General features: G+C 42.1%; 1 protein-coding gene and 1 non-coding gene across 7 annotated transcripts in view; both read left to right on the forward strand.

Annotated features, from left to right (window-relative positions):
• The first annotated feature begins 207 nt into the window (after window positions 1-207).
• The window catches only part of KANSL2 (KAT8 regulatory NSL complex subunit 2), a 28,814-nt gene continuing 4,110 nt past the window's right edge, over window positions 208-24,911 (forward strand). Inside the window, exons 1-10 of one of the 6 annotated variants that reach the window (XM_063593537.1) lie at window positions 269-305; window positions 427-634; window positions 851-1,110; window positions 2,646-2,824; window positions 3,325-3,439; window positions 10,483-10,650; window positions 13,184-13,346; window positions 14,659-14,755; window positions 21,838-21,989; window positions 22,476-22,699. In XM_063593537.1, the coding sequence (XP_063449607.1) occupies window positions 860-1,110; window positions 2,646-2,824; window positions 3,325-3,439; window positions 10,483-10,650; window positions 13,184-13,346; window positions 14,659-14,755; window positions 21,838-21,989; window positions 22,476-22,544 (1,194 nt within the window). In that variant the 5' untranslated portion in view covers window positions 269-305; window positions 427-634; window positions 851-859 and the 3' untranslated portion in view covers window positions 22,545-22,699. Of the gene's footprint in view, window positions 306-426; window positions 635-850; window positions 1,111-2,645; window positions 2,825-3,324; window positions 3,440-10,482; window positions 10,651-13,183; window positions 13,347-14,658; window positions 14,756-21,837; window positions 22,092-22,475; window positions 22,700-24,911 lie in introns of those variants that run through there. The other 5 variants (XM_063593535.1, XM_055095704.2, XM_063593536.1 and 2 more) reach the window with 5 other exon arrangements.
• On the forward strand, window positions 14,855-14,991 carry LOC112436800 (small nucleolar RNA SNORA2/SNORA34 family). Its single transcript, XR_003025491.1, has one exon. It is a non-coding gene; the product is annotated as a small nucleolar RNA SNORA2/SNORA34 family (small nucleolar RNA).

Genomic DNA, 24,911 nt, shown 5'->3' on the forward strand with positions numbered 1-24,911 from the left:
AAAAATATTAGCTGGCAACCCGCCCCGCAGCCCGCTCTCCGCCCCCTTCCCCGGCTCACTCTCCTCCGGGCGGAGTTGCTGACAGACAGTCTGTCTTAGCCACCCCAACCTCGCATTTTCTCAGCGCTCCGCCCTCCCAGACACGATAGGTAGTTCGTCTCGGCCAATGGCGACACCCTGTCATACGAGCGGTAGCCAATCAGTAGCCAGGAGTCCGGAAAGGGGCGAGGCCGATCTGGGAGCCGCTGGCGCCACTAGAGGAGGGTGAGCGGCGCGGCAGAGTACGGCGCAGCGCAGCTCCCGAGGTAAGATGGCGGTGCTGTTTCCTCTAAGCTCTTGCAGTTGGGCTGCTATTTCGCTCTTTTTGTCAGCTCAGAGCTGCTACTCCGCCTCAAAGCAGTGTCAGAGTCAGTCTCCTTCCTGCAGGCTTCCAGGAGCCAGGATCTCCGGTGACCGGAGCCGTAGGACAAAATGGCGCTCGCATAGGCTTCCGAGGCCAGGCCCAGTCGTGCGCTCTGAGGCAGGCCGGGACAAAGGCGGCGTGCGGGGAGGCGGCGTGGCCGCCGCATGGGGCTGGTGTTGTCGCTTCCCTTCGTGCTGCAGCTGTGCGAGTCCTGAAGATACATTCAGCGTGGTGTGGTTCGGGGTGGGGCCGGGCATGGAGGGACACGCTAAAGGGAGGCAAAGCCACAGATGCCTGTGGAGACTTGGGGAGGGCGGCGGGGACTTACGGAGCGTACCTTACGGGGACGACTTCTGCATGTCCTTTGGAAACTGCCCGCGCGATCTGTGTGGAGCAGGAATTTTCGGGAAGGGTAAGGGCTTTTTGGTCTTTCGTTTGACCCCGCAGGTTTTGGTTATGAACAGGATTCGGATTCACGTCTTGCCAACCAATCGGGGGAGGATCACTCCAGTGCCCAGGTCTCAGGAACCTCTGTCTTGTGCATTCACTCATCGTCCATGCTCTCACCCTCGTCTGGAGGGGCAGGAGTTTTGCATTAAGCATATCCTTGAAGACAAGAATGCACCCTTCAAGCAGTGTAGTTATATATCGACGAAGAATGGAAAAAGATGTCCCAATGCTGCCCCAAAGCCAGAGAAGAAAGATGGGTATATATGTATAGATATATATGTCGTTTGTCTTAAAGCGAGGGGGTATGTGATATGATGCGGGCTTCAGCATAGCTGCCGCGTTTGAGATCTTGTCCTTGTAAATTTGGGGTTATGGTTGTATCCTTGGAAAACTGAAAAAACGGTGAAGACTGGAAAGACCCTTGAGTTGGATTACTTAGTTCACCTCTTTGGTTCTTTTCCCTTATCTGTAAAATAAAGGCATATTCTAAATTAGTCTTTTTTTTTTTTTTTTTTTTTAAGAGAGATGGGGTCTTGCTATTTTGACCAGGCCGGTCTCAAACTCCTGGCCTCAAGGTATCCTCCCATCTCGGCCTCCCAGAGTGCTGGGATTACAGGCGTGAGCGACCGCGCCCGGCCCTAAAATTAATTTTTTTGGGGGGTGGGCACAGATTCTTGCTTTATTCCCCAGGCTGGAGTGTAGTGTTGCTCACTGCAACCTCCTCCTTCCAGGTTCAAGCGATTCTCCTGCCTCCTAAGTAGCTGGGACTTAAGGCGTGCGCCACTATGCCCGGCTAGTTTTTGTACTTTTTAGTAGAGACGGGGTTTCACCATGTTGGCCAGGCTTGTTTTGAACTGCTGACCTCAGGTGATCCATCCGCCTCGGCCTCCCAGAGTGTTGGGATTACAGGCGTGAGCCACCGCACCTGGCCCCTAAAATTCTTCTTAATGGAGGGGTGTGTGGCTCTATTTGGCTGTCCATGAATTTTGTTAAATAACATGCAAAGTTATATATGTGTGTATTCTTCTGTAAGAGGCTTTATAGTTTTCATCATGTATGCAAAGGTATCCATGCAAAAACATAACCTGACTAGATAATTTTTTACATATCTTGTAGTTTTAAAATTGTGTCCCTGGCTGGTCGCAGTGGCTCATGCCTGTAATCCCAGCACTTTGGGAGGCCACGGGAGGAGGATCACTTGAGGCCAGGAGTTGGAGACCAACCCAGGCAATACAGTGAGACCCCGTCTCTACAGAAGATTAAAAAACTCGCTGGGCATAGTGGCGTGGACATGTAGTCCCAGCTACTTGGGAGGCTGAGGTGGGAGGATCACTTGAGCTTGGGAGTTCCATACCAGACTTGGCAACATAGACTTCGTTTCTACAAAAAACTAAAAAAAATTTGCTGGGCACAGTGGTGCATGCCTATAGTTCTAGCTACTTTGAGGCTGAGGCAGGAGGATCGCTTGAACCAAGCAGTTTAAGGCTACAGTGAACTATGATTGCACCACAGCACTTTAGCCTGGGCAACAGAGCAAGACCCAATCCCTTGCCTCAGCCTCCCAAAGTGCTGGGATTACAGGGGTGAACCACTTCATCCGTCCTGTTATTTCCCTTTAATAAAGTCAAATGAGTTGACCTTGGGCCAGTTAAATTCCTCTGACTTGCATTTTTAGAAATGAATGTAATAGTCATTTTAATTCCCTAAAAATGATTTAAAGATTAGGGACTGTGAACATTATTGAACGCTTTCAAGAAGGAACTTATAAAATATTAATGTTTTGTCTCTTTAGGGTGTCCTTCTGTGCTGAACATGTCCGTAGGAATGCCCTGGCACTTCACGCTCAAATGAAGAAGACCAACCCAGGGCCTGTGGGTGAAACACTCCTGTGCCAGCTGAGCTCATATGCTAAGACAGAGCTGGGGTCTCAGACTCCAGAAAGTAGTCGCAGTGAAGCCAGCCGAATACTAGGTAAGGACCTTCTCTCCTGGAATGAAAAAGGAGGAAGAAAGTTAAGGGGGAACTATTTTGGGTTAGCACAATGCCTTGAACTATTTGGCAGTATTGTTAATTCATCAGGAATTTGGTGAGAATGCCGGGATTGCTTTGTTGTTTACCAGTTCTTTTGAATTTGAAGTAGTGTTTGCCTAGGTTTACTTTCCTGAGTTGGTGACCATTTCTTTCATTGCTTTTTTAATGCTCAGCAGCTTTGTTAGGTAATTTCAGGAAACAGTAATTTTAAGTTGATTTTTCTGTTTGAGAGGGCATGGTTTACTCATTTATGTTGTAAGTAATCTTACTTGGGTTGTATTTTCTTAAAGTGTTTTTATTTGCCAGTACCTTTGTACTAAGTGTTTTTTTTGTTTTTGTTTTTAAAATTTCAAGGTTTGGGTTGATAAGTAATCTAGTTTTGTGTGGTGGAGTTACAGAGGTGGGAAGTCTTAATGGCTGCTCTCCCTTCCTTGCCTCAGATGAAGACAGCTGGAGTGATGGGGAGCAGGAACCCATTACTGTGGATCAGACATGGAGAGGTGACCCTGACAGTGAAGCTGATAGCATAGACAGTGATCAAGAAGATCCCCTAAAGTAAGTTGTAACTCCACATAAGGCATTTAAAATGTAGTTAGTATATGGAATGTAGCGCTGCATGCTGTTAATAAATTAGTAACCTAGGAGGGTTGAAGACAGCTATTTGTCAGCAGTGAGAGGTTCTGTATATAAAAGTGGCATGGTTCATTGTCGTCTTGCTTCAAGGCAGGATGATTCTTTTTTAGAAGCCTTGTAATTTAAAAAAAGTTTGAACACCAAATTCTACGTATGAGAAAGTATAGGGGAGAAAACAGGAAATTTAGACATGGGAGTGTGGGAGGTGGATTGAGAAATGGTCAGACCAGTTTAGAGAAGAGAAAATGGTTGTGAATGGGTGCTTGGCCTAAACCTCAGGAATAATGTGATTGTAGTTGAATACTTCTGCAAAATGTCGTGTTTATGGGATTTATAAATTTTTTGAAGTTATATATTGTTTTAAATTGACAATTGTACAATGTATGGGGTACAGTGTGATGTTTGGATACTTGTAAACCTTGTGTCATGATCAAATCAGGGTAATTAGCATATTCATCAGCTCAAGCATTTAGTGTTTTTTTGTGTGTGGATTTTTTTTTTAAAAAGAAGAATAAAAAGGTATTCAAGAGTTTGGTTTCATGCCTAAGAAAGAGAAACCGATTTAGAAACCCAAAAGTATATCTTAATCAGGTTTATATCTTAGTAAGCTTCTGCTCTTCACTTAACCCATCATCACCGTAGGAGTTGTAGAAGCATAAAAACATTACCACTCTGGAGTCTCATATTTCTGTGTCTCAAGGTCTGGGTTTAGTTTTTTAAAATGTTTGCCTGCTGACTTCTGTGTCTTAACACTTTGTACTGACAGTTTATGTAGAGGGACTGTAAATAGTGGAAGGGGTAATTTCTAGATTGACTGTTGGGCTTTTGTTCTTGCAATAGCATTTTCTTCATTACTTTGGATTCTTTGGTTTATAAGAAGTCATTTAGGGTTACATTTTCTCCTGACCCTGCTTAGCTTCTGAGATCAGAGGAGGTTGGGCATGTTCCGGATGGTATGGCCATATGTTAGGGTTACGTTTTCTGAGTAGAATAATTTCATCCATTTCTATTGAGTAATCTCACTGTGGTCAACTATTCAGGAAGTACTAGTTTAGAAAACCCATCTAAGTAGTTGGAACGGGAATGTCTGTTCTCTCGCAGGATTCTCTCACAAATAGTAACTTAAACCAACATATTCATTCCTTTTTTTTTTTTTTTTTTTTTTTTGAGATGGAGTCTTGCACTGTCACCCAGGCTGGAGTGCAGTGGCATGATCTCAGTTCACTGCAACCTCCGCCTCCCAGGTTCAAGCAATTCTCCTGCCTTAGCCTCCCTCCCAAGTAGCTGGGATTATAGGCACCCACCACCACACCCAGCTAATTTTTTGTATTTTTAGTAGAGATGGGGTTTCACCATGTTGGCCAGGCTGGTCTCGAATTCCTGACCTCGTGATTCACCTGCCTCGGCCTCCCAAAGTGCTGGGATTACAGGCATGAGCCATCAGGCCCAGCTTCATTCCTTTTTTTTCCATTGTGGTTCTAGATGGCCAAACTTGCTGCTTTGAAGAGATGTATGCTCTCTAGGGTTACAAAGGGAGTGTCGTTTGGTGTGGTAAACACTCAGCTTAAGGTCGAGAAACTTGATTTTGTTAGTAATCTAGAGTGGATCAGTCTCTAGGAGGCACATGGATGCTGATTTAACTTACAGAAGGCTGCTGTATAAACCAAAATACCAGGTCATTTTATGAGAAATACAAATGTGGAAAGTACTAGGCAGTTGATGTCACTCTGTCCTAGAAGAAACATGTTCAGAAGAGAAAATAAAGCCCCAAATATGGTCAGCTATTAGGCAACTAAGTATAAGGCTTTCGTTATTTTTCCTCAGTGAGATTATTGTTTAAAAAAATTTAGACCCACTAAATTTATGCATTTTTAGGCATGTAAATAGAGTTGTTCAGTGTCTCCTTATAATATGATTACATATTACTATCTTCTTATATTTAATAATATAGTAATTTAGTAGTATGTCCACTGAGTAAAATTCTTTTCATTAAGAATTTTTATCTTAGGGCACCAGTGTCTTTGTCATCAATAGGATCACTTTTTGAATCATCTAATAGTTTAACCACATTTATCTTCAATTGCTTGTTACACAAAGGGCACCTTTTATATTGTTTATGATGTTGCTAGAGACTTGATCCTAACTAGAATATTGTTGGCATAGATTTTTTAAACTTCCTGTTAGTATATATATGATTTCTCTCAAAGTAACCACTTACTTAATTGTTTTGTTAAAAGTAAAGCTTGTTTATGGCCAGGCATAGTGACTTACGCATGTAATCCTCGCACTTTTTTTTTTTGACACGAAGTTTCACTCTTGTCGCCCAGGCTGGAGTGCAATGGTGCGATCTCAGCTCACTGCAACCTCCGCCTCCCGGGTTCAAATGATTTTCCTGCCTCAGCCTCCCGAGTAGCTGGGATTACAGGTGCCCGCCACCACACCCAGCTGATTTTTATATTTTTAGTAGAGACGGGGTTTCTCCATGTTGGCAGGCTGGTCTTGAACTCCTGATCTGAGGTGATCTGCCCGTCTCAGCCTCCCAAAGTGCTGGGATTACAGGGACGAACCAGTGCGCCCAGTGATCCTAGCACTTTGGGAGGTCGAGGTGGGAGGATTGCTTGAGCCCAGGAGTTCGAGACCAGCCTGGCAACATAGGGAGACACCATCTCTACGAAAGATTTAAAAATTAGCCAGACGTGGTGGTGCACGTGGTCTGTAGTCTTAGCTACTCAAGAGGCTCAGGTAGGAGGATCGCTTGAGCCTGGGAGGTCGAGGCTCTGTGATCGTGCCACTGCATTCCAGTCTGGGCAACAGAGGGAGACCCTATCTCATACACACAGAAAAAATAAATAAAAGCTTGTCTACAACATCTAATACTTAAGAAATTTTATCCTAAAGGTAATTGTTAAATCTTCATTTCCCTTTTTTAAATAATAATTGTATCATATGACCTCTATAAACATCCAAAACTTGTTTGGCTGAAGGTTATTTCACATTATTGAATCTTCATCATTGTTTTCCAAATAAAGAAATTTGGAGAATGCCCTTTATAAGAGAGACTATTTAGTAGAATATAAGGTGAGACCCTCTTTTTTGAAGATGAATGCTAATAATAAAACCTTGACTTTAATTTGTGCATACCAGAGCAAGGGGAATTAGTACATAATTTTAATGTCCAGCTCTGAAAGTCTGGCGCATTCATCTTTAAGTAAATGAGCCATCTGTTACATGAACCAGCCGGCATTCATTTAGTAGGTTGCTTACTGCCCCCACCAAATGATTTCTAATAACTTCTAATAGTAATGGCTTCAGATAAGTACATTTCAGTCCCAGACCATTGGTTAAATTCTCTTCTGACAGGGTGCAGTGAAATTAATTTTTTAAAACAATTTTTATTTTTCTCATTTTCAGTATTCAAAAAATGAATTTCATTTTAACAAACTCTATATTAGGTTAAGGCCTCAGTATTTTAGGTTACAGACAGGTTAATGTAGGCATAACCCATTTTTCTGAAGATGTAACTTAGTCACCTTGTGAAACCGTTATGTATTTATTTTTGAGACGGACTCTCGCTCTGTTGCCAGGCTGGAGCGCAGTGGCACGATCTCAGCTCACTGCAACCTTCGCCTCCTGGGTTCAAGCAATTCTTCTGCCTAAGCCTCCCTAGTAGCTGGGACTACAGGCGCACGCCGCTGTGCCCGGCTAATTTTTTTTTTTTTTTTTTGTATTGTAGTAGAGATGGGGTTTCACCATGTTGCCCAGGCTGGTCTCAAACTCCAGAGCTCAGGCAGTATGCCCACCTCGGTCTCCCAAAGTGCTAGAATTACAGGCTTGAGCCACCGTGCCCAGCCAACTGTTATGTATCTTTAAAGCCTTTTCACATTTTCTGATAGTCTGTTAGCTTTTGTCATTTCTGTAATTTGCTGGTTTCATTTTATTTTATTTATTTTTAAATTTATTTTTTATTAATTTTATTTTATTTATTATTTATTATTTTTATTTATTTATTTAATTTGTTTATTTTATTTAATTTTTTATTTTTGGAGACAGAGTCTCGTTCTGTCGCCCAGGCTGGAGCGCGGTGGTGCGATCTTGGCTCACTGTAATCTCTGCCTACCAGGTTCAAGTGATTCTCCTGCCTCAGCCTCCCGAGTAGCTGGGATTATAGGTGCTTGCCACCATACCTGGCTAATTTTTGTATTTTTAGTAGAGAGGCGGTTTTGCCATGTTGGCCAGGCTGGTCTCGAACTCCTGACCTCAAGTGATCCACCCACCTTGGCCTTGTGCACCACACCTGGCCCTTTGCTGGTTTTATTAACCATGTTTTGATTTTTCTTAATTTCTTTTCACTTTTACTTCAGAATATAGTTAAGTACCTCTTATACACAGGTAATATTGGCTTTTGTTTATATTTATGAAGAAATTTTGGCAGAAATTACTTGCTCTCAGTCCTAAAGTTAATTTTGTATATTCTGTGTATTTCAGTGCCTTAACAGCTAGTTTTTAAAAATAAAGCATAGGCTGGCCACAGTGGCTCACGCCTGTAATCCTAGCACTTTGGGAGGCCGAGTCAGGTGGATTGCCTGAACTCAGGAGTTTGAGACCAGCCTGGGAAACATGGTGAAACCCCATCTCTACTAAAAATACAAAAAATAAAAAAAGCCAGGTGTGGTGGCACATGCCTGCAATCTCAACTACTGTGGAGGCTGAGGCATGAGAATTGCTTGAACCCGGGAGGCGGAGGTTGCAGTGAGCCAACATTGTGCCACTTCAGTGCAGCCTGGGAAACAGAGCAAGACTCTGTCTTAAAAATGAAAAAGTAATAAAGCATAATTTTTTGACTTAAAATTAGTGTAATTTATGTGTTTTGCCTTTTCAATAAAATTTTTACTCAGTATGAAACTTAAGGTATATAGCTTGTTCTTGGTATTTATGTAATGATCAGACGGTGAGTGAAACAAAATTTTTAAAATTCAAAGTTATTCTCTTATTTATTTATTTATTTATTTATTTATTTTTGAGACATGGTCTTGCTCTGTCACCCAGGTTGGAGTGCAGTGGTGCCATCTCAGCTCACTGCAGCCTCCCACTCCCAGGCTGAAGTGATCCTTTCACCTCAGTCTCCTGAGTATCTGGGACTACAGGTATACACCACCGTGCCCAGCTAACTTTTGTATTTTTTGTATTGACAGGGTTTTATCATGTTACAGCCCAGGCTGGTCTTGAACTCCCAGGCTCAAGCAATCTGCCTGCCTCGGCCTCCCAAAGTGCTGGGATTACAGGCGTGAGCTATCACACCTGGCCTCATCTCTTAATTTTGATTGCATAAATCAGAGCCAGAGAACAGTCTTCCATGTATTAATCACTAGCATAACTTTTAGAAGTTCTTTTTTTTTTTCTTTTTTTGAGATGGAGTCTTGCTCTGTCACCCAGTCTGGAATGCAGTGGCACGATCTCAGCTCACTGCAACCTCTGCCTCCCGGGTTCAAGCAATTCTCCTGCCCCAGCCTCCCGAGTAGCTGGGATTATAGGCGCCCACCACCATACCTGGTTGATTTTTGTATTTTCAGTAGAGACGGGGTTTCGCCATGTTGGCCAGGCTGGTCTTGAACACCTGACCTCAGGTGATCCGCCTGCCTTGGCCTCCCAAGGTGCTAGGATTACAGGTGTGAGCTACCGTGCCTGGCCAGAAATTATTTTAGTTTATAATTGGCAGCAAAGCTTAATCAAGTTGATATGGATCCGTGCCAGATCTTTGGCAATTAAGGGTTAACCTAGGGTACTGAATTTTGAGAATATTGTCAAGAAAATTAGCTGAGGACAGGGTATAGCCCATTTTGACTAGTTATTTGAGGGTCCATATGAGCTCCAATATAGGCCTATATTTTTTAAACAATTACAAATTTTGGCCGGGCACAGTGGCTTATGCCTGTAATCCCAGCACTTTGGGAGGCCGAGGCTGGAAGATCGATCTGAGGTCAGGAGTTAAGACCAGCCTGACCAACATGGAGAAACCCCATCTCTACTGAAAATATAAAAATTAGCTGGGCGTGGTGGTAGGTGCCTGTAATGCCAGCTACTTGGGAGGCTGAGACAGGAGAATCACTTGAACCTGGGAAGCGGAGGTTGCAGTGAGCCAAGGTTGTGCCACTGCACTCCAGCCTGGGTGACAGAGCAAGACTGTCTCAAAAAAAAAAAATTATTTGATACTGGTATCTTTAGTGCTTTAATTAAAATATATTGCCAGGTGCAGTAGCTTATGCGTTTAATTCCAGCACTTTGTGAGGCTGAGGCGGGAGGATCGCTTAAATCCAGGGGTTCAAGCCTGGACAACATGGTGAAATCCCATCTCTACAAAAAATACAAAAATTAACCAAGTGGGGTGGTGCACACCTGTAGTCCCAGCTACTCGGCAGGCTGACGTGGGAGGATCGCTTGAGCCCAGGAAGCAAAGGTTGTAGTGAGCTGTGATTGATTGCACCACTGCACTCCATCCTGGGTGACAAGAGTGAGACCTTATCTCAAAAAAAAAAAAAAAAAAAAAATATATATATATATATATATGTATGTATATGTGAAAGATACATGTTAATGAATTGAACACTTTAAAGCTGTCTTGACTGGTAAGTGATGATTTCATATCAAAACATTAAGAATGTAGATTAATAAAAGTTTAAAGTGTTCCGCATGTTCACTTTCTTTTCAACATAATGCAAATAGCTGGGAAAAATAAGACATTTCTCCTTCCCCCATTTTGGGAAATCACAGATTAGTATTCTTTCTTGGAGATTTCTCTTTTGTTTTATTTAATAACAACTTGAATGGTACAATGTTTTGCAAAAACATTAAGGTGATGATGTCACCACTTGTTAAATAACAAACTTAGTCTGACATCTCTACTCTTTCAAACTTGGGTTTTATTATTATTGTTTTCTTATGCTTTGCTGAATTCTGTTTTATTCCAGACATGCTGGTGTCTACACGGCAGAAGAAGTGGCCCTGATTATGCGTGAAAAGCTAATTCGTTTGCAGTCGTTGTATATTGATCAGTTTAAACGACTTCAGCATCTGCTCAAGGAGAAGAAGCGCCGATACTTACATAATCGCAAAGTGGAACATGAAGCTCTAGGCAAGTTTTATGCCAGTTCCAACAAGCTGTTGTGGGTTTAACATGTGAATTTGGTAGTACAGTCATGTGTCACTTAATGATGGGGATACATACGTTGTTAGGTGATTTTTATCATTCAAACTTCATAGAGTGACTCACGCTAACGTAGGTGGTATAGCCTGCAACATACCTAGGCTGCAAACCTGTACAAGCATGTTACTGTACTGAATACTGTGGGCAGTTGTAACAGTGGTATTTGTGTACCTAAACACATCTAAACAGAGAAAAGGTACAGTTAAATTATGGCATAAAAGATTTTAAAAATGGGCACTTAGCATGAATGGAGCTTGTAGGACTGGAAGTTATTTTGGGCGAGTGAGTGAGTGGTGAGTCAACGGGAAGGCCTAGCACATTATTATTTACTACTTTAGACGTTATAAGTACTGTACACTTAAGCTGTACTAAATTTATTAAAAAAGTTTCTTCAATAATAAATTAACCCTTAGCTTACTGTAACTTTTTTACTTTATAAACTTTTTTTTTTTTTTTTAATTGAGATGGACACGGAGTCTCGCTCTGTTGCCCAGGCTGGAGTGCAGTGGCATGATCTCAGCTCACTGCAACCTCTGCTTCCTAGGTTCAAGCAGTTCTCCCACCTCAGCCTCCCAAGTAGCTGGGATTACAGGCACATTCCACCATGCCCGGCTAATTTTTTTATTTTTAGTAGAGGAGGGGTTTTGCCATGTTGGCCAGGCTGCTCTCGGAACTCCTGACCTCAAGTGATCCCCCTACCTTGGCCTCCCAAAGTGCTGGGATTTCAGGCATGAGCCACTGCGCCTGGCCTATAAGCTTTTTTTTAAAGAGACAGAATCTTGCTGTGTCACTGAGGCCAGAGTGCAGTAGCGTGGTCCTCACTCACTGCAGCCTTCAACTCCTGGACTCAGGCTATCCTGCCTCAGCCTCCTGAGTAGCTAGGACTACAGATGCACCACCACACTCAGCTAATTTTTAAATTTTTGTAGAGACAGGGTCTCGCTATGTTGCCCAGGTTAGTCTTGAACTCCTGGGCTCAAGTGATCCTCCGACCGTGGCTTCCCAAAGTGCTGGGATTGATTACAGGCATGAGCCACTGCACCTGGCCTTTATAAACTTAAAAAAAATTTTAAGAAAAACTTCTGGACTCTGTAATAACACTTAGCTTAAAACACAAACACTGTACAGCTGTACAAAAATTTTTTTTATATCCCTATAAGCTTTTCTAGTTTTAATTAAAAAAAAATCCTTTTAAACTTCTGTTAAAAACTAAGATGCAAACACGTACATTAGCCTAGGCCTACATGGGCCTAGTGTCACTGTCTTTCACCTCCACATCTTGTCCCAGTGGAAGGTCTTCGGGGACAATCTCATGCAGCGAACTGTCATCTCATGATAACAATGTCTTCTGCAATACTTTCTGAGAGAACTGCCTGAGGCTGTTTTACATTTAACTTTTTTTTTTTTTAATAAATAGAGTGGAGTACATTCTAAGGATAAATATAGTAAATATATAAACCAGTAACATAGTTGTTTATTATCGAGTATTAGGTACTGTGCATAATTGTAGGTGCTAGATTTTTTTTGTGTGTGTGATATAGTCTCACTCTGTCGCCAGGCTGGAGTGCAGTGTGTGATCTTGGCTCACTGCAACCTCCACCTCCCGGGTTCAAGCGATTCTCCTGCCTCAGCCTCCTGAGTAACTGGGACTATAGGTGCATGCCACCACGCCCAGCTAATTTTTGTATTTTTAGTAGAGATGGGGTTTCACCATGTTGGCCAGGATGTTCTCAATCTCCTGATCTGGTGATCTGCCTGCCTTGGGCTCCCAAAAAGTGCTGGGATTACAGGTGTGAGCCACTGTGTCCAGCCTGTGCTAGACTTGTATATAACTGGCAGTGCAGTAGGTTTGGTCACCAGCATCACCACAAATGTGTGGGTTGAACTATGATGTCACTAGGCAATAAGAATTTTTCAGCTTTGGCCGGGTGCGGTGGCTCATGCCTGTAATCCCAGCGCTTTGGGAGGCCAAGGCAGGCGGATCACGAGGTCAGGAGATCGAGACCACAATGAAACCCTGTCTCTACTAAAAATACAAAAAAAAAATTAGCCGGGCGTGGTGGCGGGCACCTGTAGTCCCAGCTACTCAGGAGGCTGAGGCAGGAGAATGGCGTGAACCTGGGGGGCGGAGCTTGCAGTGAGCCAAGATTGCGCCACTGCACTCCAGCCTGGACAACAGAGCCAGACTCTGCCTCAAAAAAAAAAAAAAAAAATTTTTTTTCAGCTTTGTTATAATCTTATGGGACCACCATAGTATGTATGGTCCATGATTGATTAAAAAGTGGTTATATAGTGCATGACTATAATTAGATTTATTTCTGTCTTGGTACCTGGATTGGGGGTCATTTGCTTTTGAAACTGCCTATCTTATGCCCAAGGATTTTCCTGTTTACTTGTTGACTTGGAGACGTAACCTTGATGGATTGCTTGGCAAATAACATCTTGACTCTTGTAACTCTAGGCAGTAGTCTCCTGACTGGCCCAGAGGGACTTTTGGCCAAAGAACGAGAGAACTTAAAGCGATTAAAATGTCTGCGTCGATACCGCCAGCGCTATGGAGTGGAAGCCTTACTGCATAGGCAGTTGAAGGAACGGAGAATGCTGGCCACAGATGGTGCCGCCCAACAGGTAATTTGTGTGTATACCTTTAAGGTATATGCGTTCACTTTATTTATTGTTTTTATTTTTTCGAGACGGAGTCTCGCACTGTCACTCAGGCTGGAGTGCAGTGGTGCGATGTCGGCTCACTGAGATCTCTCAACCCCTGCCTCCCAGTTTCAAGCAATTCTCCTGCCTCAGCCTCCCGAGTAGCTGGGATTACAGGTGCCCACCACCATGCGCCCGGCTAATGTTTTTGTATTTTTGGGGGTTTCACTATGTTGGCCAGGCTGGTCTCCAATGCCTGACCTCGTGATCTACCCACCTCGGCCTCCCAAAGTGTTGGGATTGCAGACATGAGCCACCGTGCCTGGTCATGTTCACTTTATTTACAAAGTTAGAGTAATTGTCAAAACACTATGTCCAGTCTTTTTTTGAGACAAGAGTTTCAATCTTGTTGCCCAGGCTGGAGTGCAATGGCGCCGTCTTGGCTCACCGCAGCATCCACCTCCTGGGTTCAAGTGATTCTCCTCCCTCAGCCTCCTGAGTAGCTGGGATTACAGGCATGTGCCACCATGTCTGGCTGATTTTGTATTTTTAGTAGAGACGGGGTTTCTCCATGTTGGTCAGGCTGGTCTTGAACTCCCTATGTCCAGTCTTGGATCTGAAATCTGACTTTTTGCACGTGGGTTATAGTGAAAGCACTTAGCTTGAAGTCAGGAGACATGGATTCTAGTGTGAGTCCCCACTGACCAGCTCTGTGTCTGCACAGTTAGCTTAAATTTTCTGGGCCTCAGTATTCTCATCTGCATATTGAGTAGTTGGGAAAAGTTTCTAAGTCCTTGGTTCAGATATTCTTCAGTTCAGAAATAAGCACAAGTTAAGCCTAAATTGCTTGGGAATCTTGTTTTAAAATGTGGGAAGGTAGAATAGGAGCAATTGAATGTCAGGAAGTAAGGTTAATAGGAAGAAGAATTAAGTGATCATTCTTAAATGTGTTTTTCAAACCCTTGGTCTCTGTTTCAGTAAGAGTAATTTTGTTTCATTTGTTGAGATTCCACTTAAGGCTGCAATTTCAAAGAGTTCTGTTGGTAAAAGACAAAATTTGTGTTAAATAGGCTATATCACACTTTTAGAATATGGAGAGGTGTATTTGGGATTGAGGTTGACTCATGCACTAGGTTTTAAAGTTTTTTGTCTTTTGCATGGTATTGGTGAATCTATTTTTGTTAAATGTTAAATTTCTAGCCTTTAGGATGTGCTTTTCTTATATAACTATTTTCATCGTAATTGTTTGTATGTTCTTTTGTGGGTCTATTTTATCTGTCTTTTTCCATTTTAGGCCCATACCACTCGTTCCAGTCAGAGGTGCTTGGCCTTTGTGGATGATGTTCGTTGTTCCAATCAGTCTCTTCCAATGACCAGACACTGCCTTACCCGTATCTTTTTACTCTGCCTGTTAAGGCTGTGATATGCTAGTTTGAAGACTAGTGGGAATCTCTGTGCTAGTTTGCTTAATTGAAGGATTTTGTTTTCCTTTGGCCCTGAATCAAGGCCAGCAGTTTGCTGAAGCTGTTGGTTTCAAGCAGGAGCCTAAAGAATTGTCTTTCTATGGTCTGTTGGCCATTTCATAACTTTGGAAATGTAATGGTCAATTCATTAGAAAGAAACATGAGTCGTTTTTCATAGATGTGGGCTAATATTTATTTATAGTCTTAATACTTGGGTCCCAAAATATACATAAAATATTTGTAATTGTCTCAAGGTTTCTGATTTAACTTGCTTATTAGGATCCTAATGCTGTTAAATCTAATTATAAACTTAAAAAATTACTGTGGGTTTTCCACCCCAATTGAAAGGATGATTTTGCACTGTGAACTTCTAGTATTATCCTTTTGTGTGGTTAGGGCCCTCACTTCTGTATTTTATTTTATTTTTTATTTTTTGGAGATGGAGTTTTGCTGTAGTCTCCCAGGCTGGAGTGCAATGGCGTGATCTCGGCTCACTGCAACCTCCACCTCACTGCACCCTCCGCCTCCCGAGTTCAAGCGATTCCCCGAGTAGCTGGGATTACAGGCACATACCACAACACCTGGCTAATGTTTGTATTATTAGTAGAGATGGGGTTTCACCATGTTGGCCAGGCTGGTCTCGAACTCCTGACCTCAGGTGATCCACCCGCCTTGGCTTCCCAGAATGCTGGGATTACAGGAGTAAGCCACTGTGCCCGGCTTTTATTTTTTTATTTGTGTTTTTTGAGACAGGGTCTCACACTGTTATCCAGGCTGGAGTGCAGTGGCTCAGTCATAGCTCACTGCAGCCTTAACTCCTGGGTCAAGCAATTCTCCTACCTTAGCCTTCTGAATAGCTGGGACTATGTATGTGTGCCACCATGCCTGGCTAATTATTTATTTTATTTTATTATTAATTATATTTTTTGAGGCAGAGTCTCGCTGTGTCGCCCAGGCTGGAGTGCAGTGGTGTGATCTTGGCTCACTGCAACTTCCACCTCCTGGGTTCAAGCAATTCTTGTGTGTCATCCTCCTGAGTAGCTGGGATTACAGGCACGTGCCACCACGCCTGGCTAATTTTTGTATTTTTAGTAGAGATGGGGTTTCACCATGTTGGCCAGGTTGGTCTCAAATTCCTGACCTCAAGTGATCTGCCTGCCTCGGCCTCCCAAAGTGTTGGGATTACAAGCATGAGCCACTGCACCTGGCCTATTTTTTTTTTTTTTTTTTTTTTTGTAGAGGCAATTTTCAGTATGTTGCCCAGGCTGGTCTCAAACTGCTGGGCTTAAGCAGTCTGCCAGTCCTTTCCTCCCCAGATGCTGGGCTTACAGTCATCAGCCACTGTACCTGGCCTTTATAAACTTAAAAAAGAAACTTGGCTCTTTAAAAAGTTTTCTTTTTTTAATTTTTTTGAGACAGTGTCTTACTCTGTTGCCCAGGTTGGAGTGCAGTGGCATGATGATGGCTCACTGCCGTGATCTGCTGGGCTTAAACGATCTTCCCACCTCAGCCACCAGAGTAGCTGGGACTACAGGCACGTGCTACCACGTCCAGCTAATTTTGTTTAATTTTTGTAGAGAGGATGTGTCACTATGTTGCCCAGGCTGGTCTCGAACTTCTGAGCTCATGTGATCCGCCTGCCTCAGCCTCCCAAACTGCTAGGATTACAGTTGTGAGCCACCATGCCCAGTCTCTTGACTCTTTTGTGGTAACACTTAGTCGCTGTGCCTGGCCTCTAACTTGCATACTTTAAACATCATTCAAATTAGAAGTTTGCTATTTCCAAAAATGAGATGCTTTTTTTTCTTCTTTTCAATTAATTTGCCTTTGAACCATCATAATGTCTCTTGATTCTGTTAAAGGACTACATTTGGTATTGGGCCTTCAAACCTTTTTGAGTTGTTGATTGAATTGTGAAAGTGCTTATTTATTATAGGCATTGAGAAAAATTTTGCAGTAAAAGCATTTGTTAATTAAATAGGATTGCTGGATTTCATTTGCTTGGCAAGAAATGCCAAATATTTGGAAATTAAAACTTATTTTCTTTATTTGTTTTTTTTGAGACAAAATCTGACTCTGTCACCCAGGCTGGAGTGCAGTACCGCGATCTCAGCTTGCTGCATCCTCTGCTCCCCTGGGTACAAGTGATTCTCCTGCCTCAGCCTCCCAAGTAGCTGGGATTACAGGCGCCTGCCACCGCGCCCAGCTAATTTTTGTATTTTTAGTAGAGATGGGGTTTCACCGTGTTAGCCAGGATGGTCTCGATCTCCTGACCTTGTGATCTGCCTGCCTTGGCCTCCCAAAGTGCTGGGATTACAGGCATGAGCCACCGCGCCCGGCCACTTATTTTCTTTAATAGGGAGAGGAGAAGGAGAACCTCTTCTTAGTCTTTTGACAGGAAGCTGATTTTTATTTTGCTTATTAAATATTTTACTAATTTATTAATTACAACAGATGTCTGATAAGAGATTATTGTTCTTAATATATAAAATGGTTGTGCAAAGTAATGAAAAACTCTAAAGATAAATGCTTACAGCCTGGACAATACAGTAAGACCTCATCTCTAAAGAAAAAGAAGAAAGAAAAATTATCTGGTCACCATGGCATGTGATTGTAGTCTTAGCTACCTGGGAGGATTTTTTGAGCCTAGGAGTTTGAAGCTGAAGTGAGTTAGGATCATGCCACTGCATTCTACTTTTTTAGAGACAGAGGAAAACCCTGTCTCTAAAAAAAAAAAAAAAGACCGGGTGCAGTGGCTTACACCTGTAATTCCAGCACTTTGGGAGGCCAAGATGGGTGGATCACGAGGTCAGGAGTTCAAGACCAGCCTGGCCAAGATGGTGAAACCTCATCTCTACTAAAAATACAAAAAAAATTAGCCAGGCATGGTGGCGGGTTCCTGTAATCCTTGCTACTCGGGAGGCTGAGGCAGAGAATTGCTTGAACCTGGGAGGTGGAGGTTGCAGTGAGAGGAGATCACGCCACTGCACTCCAGCCTGGGCAACAGAGTGAGACTCCGTCTCAAAAAAAAAAAAAAAAGGCCGGGTGCGGTGGCTCACGCCTGTAATCCCAGCACTTTGGGAGGCCAAGGCGGGCAGATCACGAGGTCAGGAGGTCGAGACCATCCTGGCTAACACGGTAAAACCCCATCTCTACTAAAAATACAAAAATTAGCCGGGTGCGGTGGTGGGCTCCTGTAGTCCCAGCTACTCAGGAGGCTGAGGTGGGAGAATGGCATGAACTCGGGAGGCGGAGCTTGCAGTGAGCTGAGGTTTTGCGCCACTGCACTCCAGCCTGGGCGACAGAGCGAGACTCTCTGTCAAAAAAAAAAAAAATTGCTTAAAACATAATTGGGCAAAGGCTATGGGCAGATTTAAAAGAAGATAGAAAAGGCTAATAGGGCCGGGCAAAGTGGCTCTCACCTGTAATCTCAGCACTTTGGGAGGCTGAGGTGGGTGGATCACCTGAGGTCAGGGGTTTGAGACCAGCTTTGCCAATATGGCGAAACCCCGTCTCTACTAAATATACAAAAATTAGCCAGGCGTGGTGATGGGCGCCCGTAATCCCAGCTACTCGGGAGGCTGAGGCAGGAGAATCGCTTGAACCCGGAAGGCGGAGGTTGCGGTGAGCCGAGATCGTGCCATTGCACTCCAGCCTGGGCAACAGAGTGAGACTCTGTCTCAAAAAAAAAAAAAAAAAAAAAAAAAGGCTAATAGTTAAAAGTGTGTATCTTCACTATAAATACAGTTGGCCTTTGAACAATTCATGGGGTTAGGGTGCTGACCCCCTACACAGTTGAAAATTTGTATATAATTTTTGATTCTCCCAAAATTTAACTGCTAATAGCCTTATGGCTTACTGTTGATCAGAAGCCTTATCAACAACATAGCTTCCTAACACATATTTTATATGTTTATATGTCTTATATATTGTATTAAAATAAACTAGGAAAAAGTGTTACCAAGAAAATCATAAGAGAAAATATATTTACTATTTATTAAATGGAAGTGGATTATCATAGAGGTCCTTATTCTCATGGTCTTTTTGTTAAGTGGAGGGGGAAGTGTTATTGTCTGTGGGATGACAGAGGCAGAAGAAAATGCACGTGTAAGTAGACCCGTGCAGTTCAAGCTTGTGTTGTTTAAAGGTCAACTGTAAATAGGAAATAAGGAAAATTAAAAATCTATAAAATTGATATTTGTACATATATTTGTTTTAAAATAAAATTTAAAATATGCAGTTTTTCAAAAATGAGTCAGTGAATTTCAAAAGTAGGTGAGAGTATGGTGAAATTGACTCTTCTAAATATTGCCAGTGGGAATATAAATAGATAAAAGCTTTTTGGAAAGCAATCTGACAGTAATTCATATTTCCTCATATGGTAATTTTTACCTCTGGGAATTTATTTTAAGGAGATAATCAAATGCAGACCAATATTTTTACATGAAATATTCTTCCAACTTGAGACAGCCTTAACATTTTTAGAGCTGGAGAATAGGGAGATAAATTAATGACACAACATAGTGTGGAATATTTTCAGGCATTAAATATATTTAACAGAATTTATGAATGACAGCAAAATGATAGTGACATTCCAGGATATGGAATTCTGTACGGTGTCTGAAATTGCATGAAACCAAATACTGGAAGGGAACAATACAGAAATGTGATAATTTGTGCATGGTGTGGTTGTGAATGCCCTTTTTTCACTGTTCTTTTATTTTTTGTTTTTTTAAGGCGAGCATGAATTACTTTTATAAGGGAAAAAACTCAGTTTACAGATACTAAGGACTATTTTAGATATTATAATACTGTAGTCAAATAGCTTATTAAAATATAAATATAAAGCAAAATTGAAAATGTATTTGAAAAGAGAAGGGAAGTATTTTTTTTCCTTTTATGCTCTTTCCTTTCCACTCCATAGTTGCCTAAGTCACTTACCCTTCCTTAAGTCCTTATCCCAGAGAAAGATGCGACTGCCATTGGTGACCTGTTAACTCTTTACTGTGGTCTAATGGAGACAGCACTCAACTGAAAGTGAAGGACCCAGACTCTAGTTGTAGGTTAACCATTCCCTTCTTTTTACCTCTTTTGCCCCATCTGAAAGGAAAGTGGTGGGTGGAGGATGATGGGGGGAGTCCTTTTTTAGGATATTGTGGTATTAAATACATAAGAGACTTGTGAAAGTCCTTTGAATTCCAATAAAAAAAAGTTCTTGGCCAGGCGTGGTGGCTCACGCCTGTAATCCCAGCACTTTGGGAGGCTGAGGCGGGCTGATCGCCTGAGGTCAGGAGTTAGAGACCAGCCTGGCCAACATGGCGAAACCCTGTCTCTACTAGAAGTATAAAAATCAGCCGGGTGTGATGGCAGGTGCCTGTAATCCCAGCTACTTTGGAGTCTGCGGCAGGAGAATCTCTTGAACCCAGGAGACAGAGGTTGCAGTGAGCCGAGATCACGCCACTGCATTCTAGCCTGGGTGACAGAGCGAGACTTCGTCTAAAAAAAATTTCTGGTTGAAACATTTAATGGATAATATTTTAAATATTAATAATTTAAGAGTGGGCTTCTTAAGCACATTAGATATTGCTTAGATTTTCTTAAGCGCATAGTGCAAATCTGATGATTCCCATTAGATTCATATGTTTATTCATTTGATCATTCAATAAATATTTGTTTGCCTTGTACTATCTTCTGTTTCTTTAGAGTAGTGGTTTTCAACTGGGGGCCATTTTGTTTTCCAGTTGGCAATGTGTGGAGAAATTTTTGGTTGTTATAACTCAGATGGAGGTGCTCCTGACAGCTAGTGGATAGAGGCCAGGAATGCTGCTATACATCCTTCTTCCAACAAAGATGTACCTGGCCCACAGTGTTGGTAGTGCCACAGTTGTCACACCCTGCTTGAGAGTTTAGTTATTTCCAAGTATGCATTGAAAGAAATAGCTTTATTCAAGGAAGTTTATATGGTTTTAAAAATTATAATTGTTAGTTTTTTTATTTAAAAAAATTACCATAAAAGTTTTGAGTTGAAAATTATAACTCCATAATTCAGGTACTATCAGTTTAAGAAAAATTGTGTTTTCTGGTTAAAAATAAGTCAAATTTTAAAATAATGTTTATTAATCTAGGAAAATAACCAGGTAGTTAACAGATTTCAAGAAATGGTAGCACTTGCATAAAATGTGTTTTGTAAAGTAACTTGAATTTTATTGTATCTAATCATCTCAATTTTGATTCATCCTACAGAGCTTCTTTGCTAACTTGGAAATATAGCCCTTTTCTTCTTCTACCTTTAACAAAAGTTGTTAATAGAGTCCTTGGAGTGTTTCTAGAATACTTTTTTTTTTTCAATGGGCCTTCATACGCAAAATTTTCTTCTTCCTTTAGGATCATAAAAGGATTCCTCTGTACTAGCACACTCCCCTAAAAAAAAAAAAGGCATGTATATTTAATTTCTTGTTAGGATATGATACCTAGTGACTTTTACTAGAGCTCTGTTTCCCCCTATTCCAGTGGTGCTTTAAATGAATTTATCATGTAATCATCTTTGGAAACGAGGTCCAAGAAATTGTTGCAAACTTTGCCAGTCTGCTAAGGGAGCAGAGACATTGTATCGCTTGACTCTTTTGGAAGGGCTGTTTAGGGGCATTTTCAAGGCTATTTGCATTTGCCACTACATGTTTCTTCTGAATACGTGTGTGTTCCTAGGAGTGTTACTGCTACTTGCTTAAGGGAGAATGGGATGGTGTCTAGTTTAAATGACCAGGATCCTGAAAAGGAGGTTGGGGACAAGTTTTAAATTACTGGTAGAGCTAGAATTTGATGCTAGTAAATGACATTTATTTTGAGAAGTAACTTTAAAAATTGCTAACTTCATTTGGTATTCTGTATCAAATGTAGTTGTAATTTATCTTATATAGTCCAGACCTTGAGTTTTTTGTGGCAGACAATGCTATTTGTATTTTACGCTTTCGATAGATTGTGTTTTATTTCCCTTGACCATTTTTCTACAGATATTTGTCAGGATACGAATCAGGTTCTCTTCAAGTGCTGCCAGGGATCTGAAGAGGTACCCTGCAACAAACCTGTTCCTGTAAGCCTCTCTGAGGATCCCTGCTGCCCACTGCATTTCCAGTTGCCTCCTCAGATGTATAAGCCCGAGCAGGTACTGTCTGTGCCAGACGATCTGGAAGCCGGCCCCATGGATCTGTACTTGAGTGCTGCTGAGCTTCAGCCCACTGAGAGTTTACCTCTGGAGTTCAGTGATGTAAGTTAGAGAAGCTCTGCTCTGGTTCAGGCCCTTGAGACAAAGCCTTATTTATTAATGGTGAGAATAGGTTAGTCTTTGTGGTTAGGAGAATCGACAAAGTTTTTGAAGTGATATATACGTATAGTTGTATTTATATGTTAGCATATTCATTTAGAGAAATCTACCCTACCTTATATTTTTTTCCAGACTCTTCCCATACCTTTTTAGGGATACAATTTACATACTATAAATTGCACTCTTTGAAAGTGTATAATTGAGTGATTTTTAGTATATTCACAAAGTTACGCAACTACCACCACTATCTAATTTCAGAAGGTTTTCACCATCTCCAAAAGAAACTCAGTACCTATTATGACACTCTTCATTTTCTTCTCCCCCCAGCCCCTGGCCACGATGAATCTACTTTTTGTCTCTGATTTTGCTTATTCTGGACATTTCATATCAATGTAATAGTATATGTATCCTTTTGTGTCTTGCTTGTTTCACTTAGCATAATGTTTTCAAGGTTTATCCATACTATAATATGTATCAATACTTCATTCCTTTTTGTGACTGAATATTCCATTGTTTGGAAATACCACGCTTTAAAAATTTATCAGTTGATGGATATTTGTGCTGTTTCTACTCTCTGGCTATTAAGGAATATACTGTTAAGAACTTTTGAGACAGAGTTTCTGTCGGTGGCATGAGCCACCACGCCCAGCTTAGTTATCATTTTTATAACTTTTTTTTTTTTTAATTGGGGTCTTGCTCTGTTGCTCAGGCTGGAGTGCAGTGGCATGATCATGGCTCAGTGCAGCCTCGAACTCCTGGGCTTAAGTGATCCTCCTGCCTCAGCCTCCCAAGTAGCTGGGACTATAGGTTTATGCCACCATGCCCAGCCAATTTTTTATTTTTTGTATAGATGAGATCTCCCTATGTTGCATGGGCTGGTCTTCAACTCCTAGGCTCAAGTGATCCTCTTACCTTGGCCTCAAGTGATCCTCTTACCTTGGCCTCCCAAAGTGCTGGGATTACAAGTGTGAACCACTGTGCCTGGCCACTATAACTTGGCTTTTTTTTTTTAGACTGAGTCTTGTTCTGTTGTTCAAGCTGGAGTGCAGTGATGTGATCTCAGCTCACTGCAGCCTCTGCCTTCAGGGTTCAAGTGATTCTTGTGCTTCACCCTCCTGGGTAGCTGGGACTACAGGTGTGCGCCAGCAGGCCTTGCTGATTTTTGTATTTTTTGTAGAGACAGGGTTTCACCATGTTGGCCAGGCTGGTCTCTAACTCCTGGCCTCAAGTGATCCACCCACCTTGGCCTCCCAAAGTGCTGGAATTATAGGCATGATTCACCATTCCTGGCCTATAACTGTTAATGATAACTTTGGTGATTTTACTTGTGGGAAGACTAGGCATCAGATATTAATATGAGTAAAAACACAGCCGTTCATTCTGGATATTTGCTTGTTTTCTGTGCTTTGATGCAAGGGTGGTTGGCAAGTAGTAACTTAACACCTTAATCTTACTACTTTTGAGTTCCTTCTCTCTCATTCTCTATTGCTGGTTTTGGAGATAGTAACAAAACGTGGATTCTCTTATTTTATCTTTATTTATTTTTTGAGACGGAGTCTTGGTCTGTCGCCCAGACTGGAGTGCAGTGGCACAATCTCGGCTCACTGCAACCTTCACCATCTGGGTTCAAGCAATTCTCCTGTTCCTGCCTCCCGAGTAGCTGGGATTACAGGTGTGTGCCACCATGTCTGGCTAATTTTTGTATTTTTTAGTAGAGATGGGGTTTCGCCATGTTGGCCGGGCTGGTCTCGATCTCCTAACCTCAGGTGATCCACTCCCTTCAGCTTCCCCAAAGTGCTGAGATTATAGACATGAGACATCGCACCCAGCTGAAAACATAGATTCTCTTTATATCCTGATACTTCAATTTTTAAAACACTCCTGTTTTAATAGGCATTTTTGCTGATTTTCTTATTTTAGGATCCTTTTCCCAATTTAAAATCTTATAAAAGATAACACTTTGTATATATGAGAAAAGCCTTTTCTGAAAACATACACATTTCATTATTATCTTGAGATTTGGATGCCTTTTGATTCAGTGTTTAAATAATTCCTAGCTAGTCATTATTATTTTTGACAGAGTCTCGCTCTGTCACCTAGGCTGGAGTGCATTGGCGTGATCTCGGCTCACTGCACCGTCTGCCTCCTGGGTTCAAGCGATTCTCCGGTCTAAGCCTTCCGAGTAGTTGGGATTACAGGTGCGCCCCACCGTGCTTGGCTAATTTTTGTATTTTTAGTAGAGACAGGGTTTCACCATGTTGGCCAGGCTGGTCTCAAGCTCCTGGCCTCAAGTGTTTCGCCCACCTTGGCCTCCCAAAGTGCTAGGATTACAGGCGTGAGCCACCGTGCCCATTCCAAGCTAATTGTTTATGTAAGAATTGCACATGGGCCGGGTGCGGTGGCTCACGCTTGTAATCCCAGCACTTTGGGAGTCCGAAGTGGGTAGATCACCTGAGGTCAGGAGTTCGAGACTAGCCTGGCCAACATGGTGAAACTCCGTCTCTACCAAAAATACAACAATTAGCTGGATGTGGTGGCACGCGCCTGTAATCCCAGCTACTGGGGAGTCTGAGGCAGGAGAATCGCTTGAACCCAGGAGGTGGAGGTTGCAGTGAGCCAAGATCTTGCCATTGCACTCCAGCCTGGGTAACAAGAGCGAAACTCTGTCTCACACACACGCACACACACACACACACAAATTGCACATAGTAAAAGAATGGGAGAAAACAGATTTATAGTCTTAATGGTGTGAGAACACTGGTT

Source organism: Pan paniscus, chromosome 10 (assembly GCF_029289425.2).
Source record: "Pan paniscus chromosome 10, NHGRI_mPanPan1-v2.0_pri, whole genome shotgun sequence".
Lineage (NCBI taxonomy): Eukaryota > Metazoa > Chordata > Mammalia > Primates > Hominidae > Pan > Pan paniscus.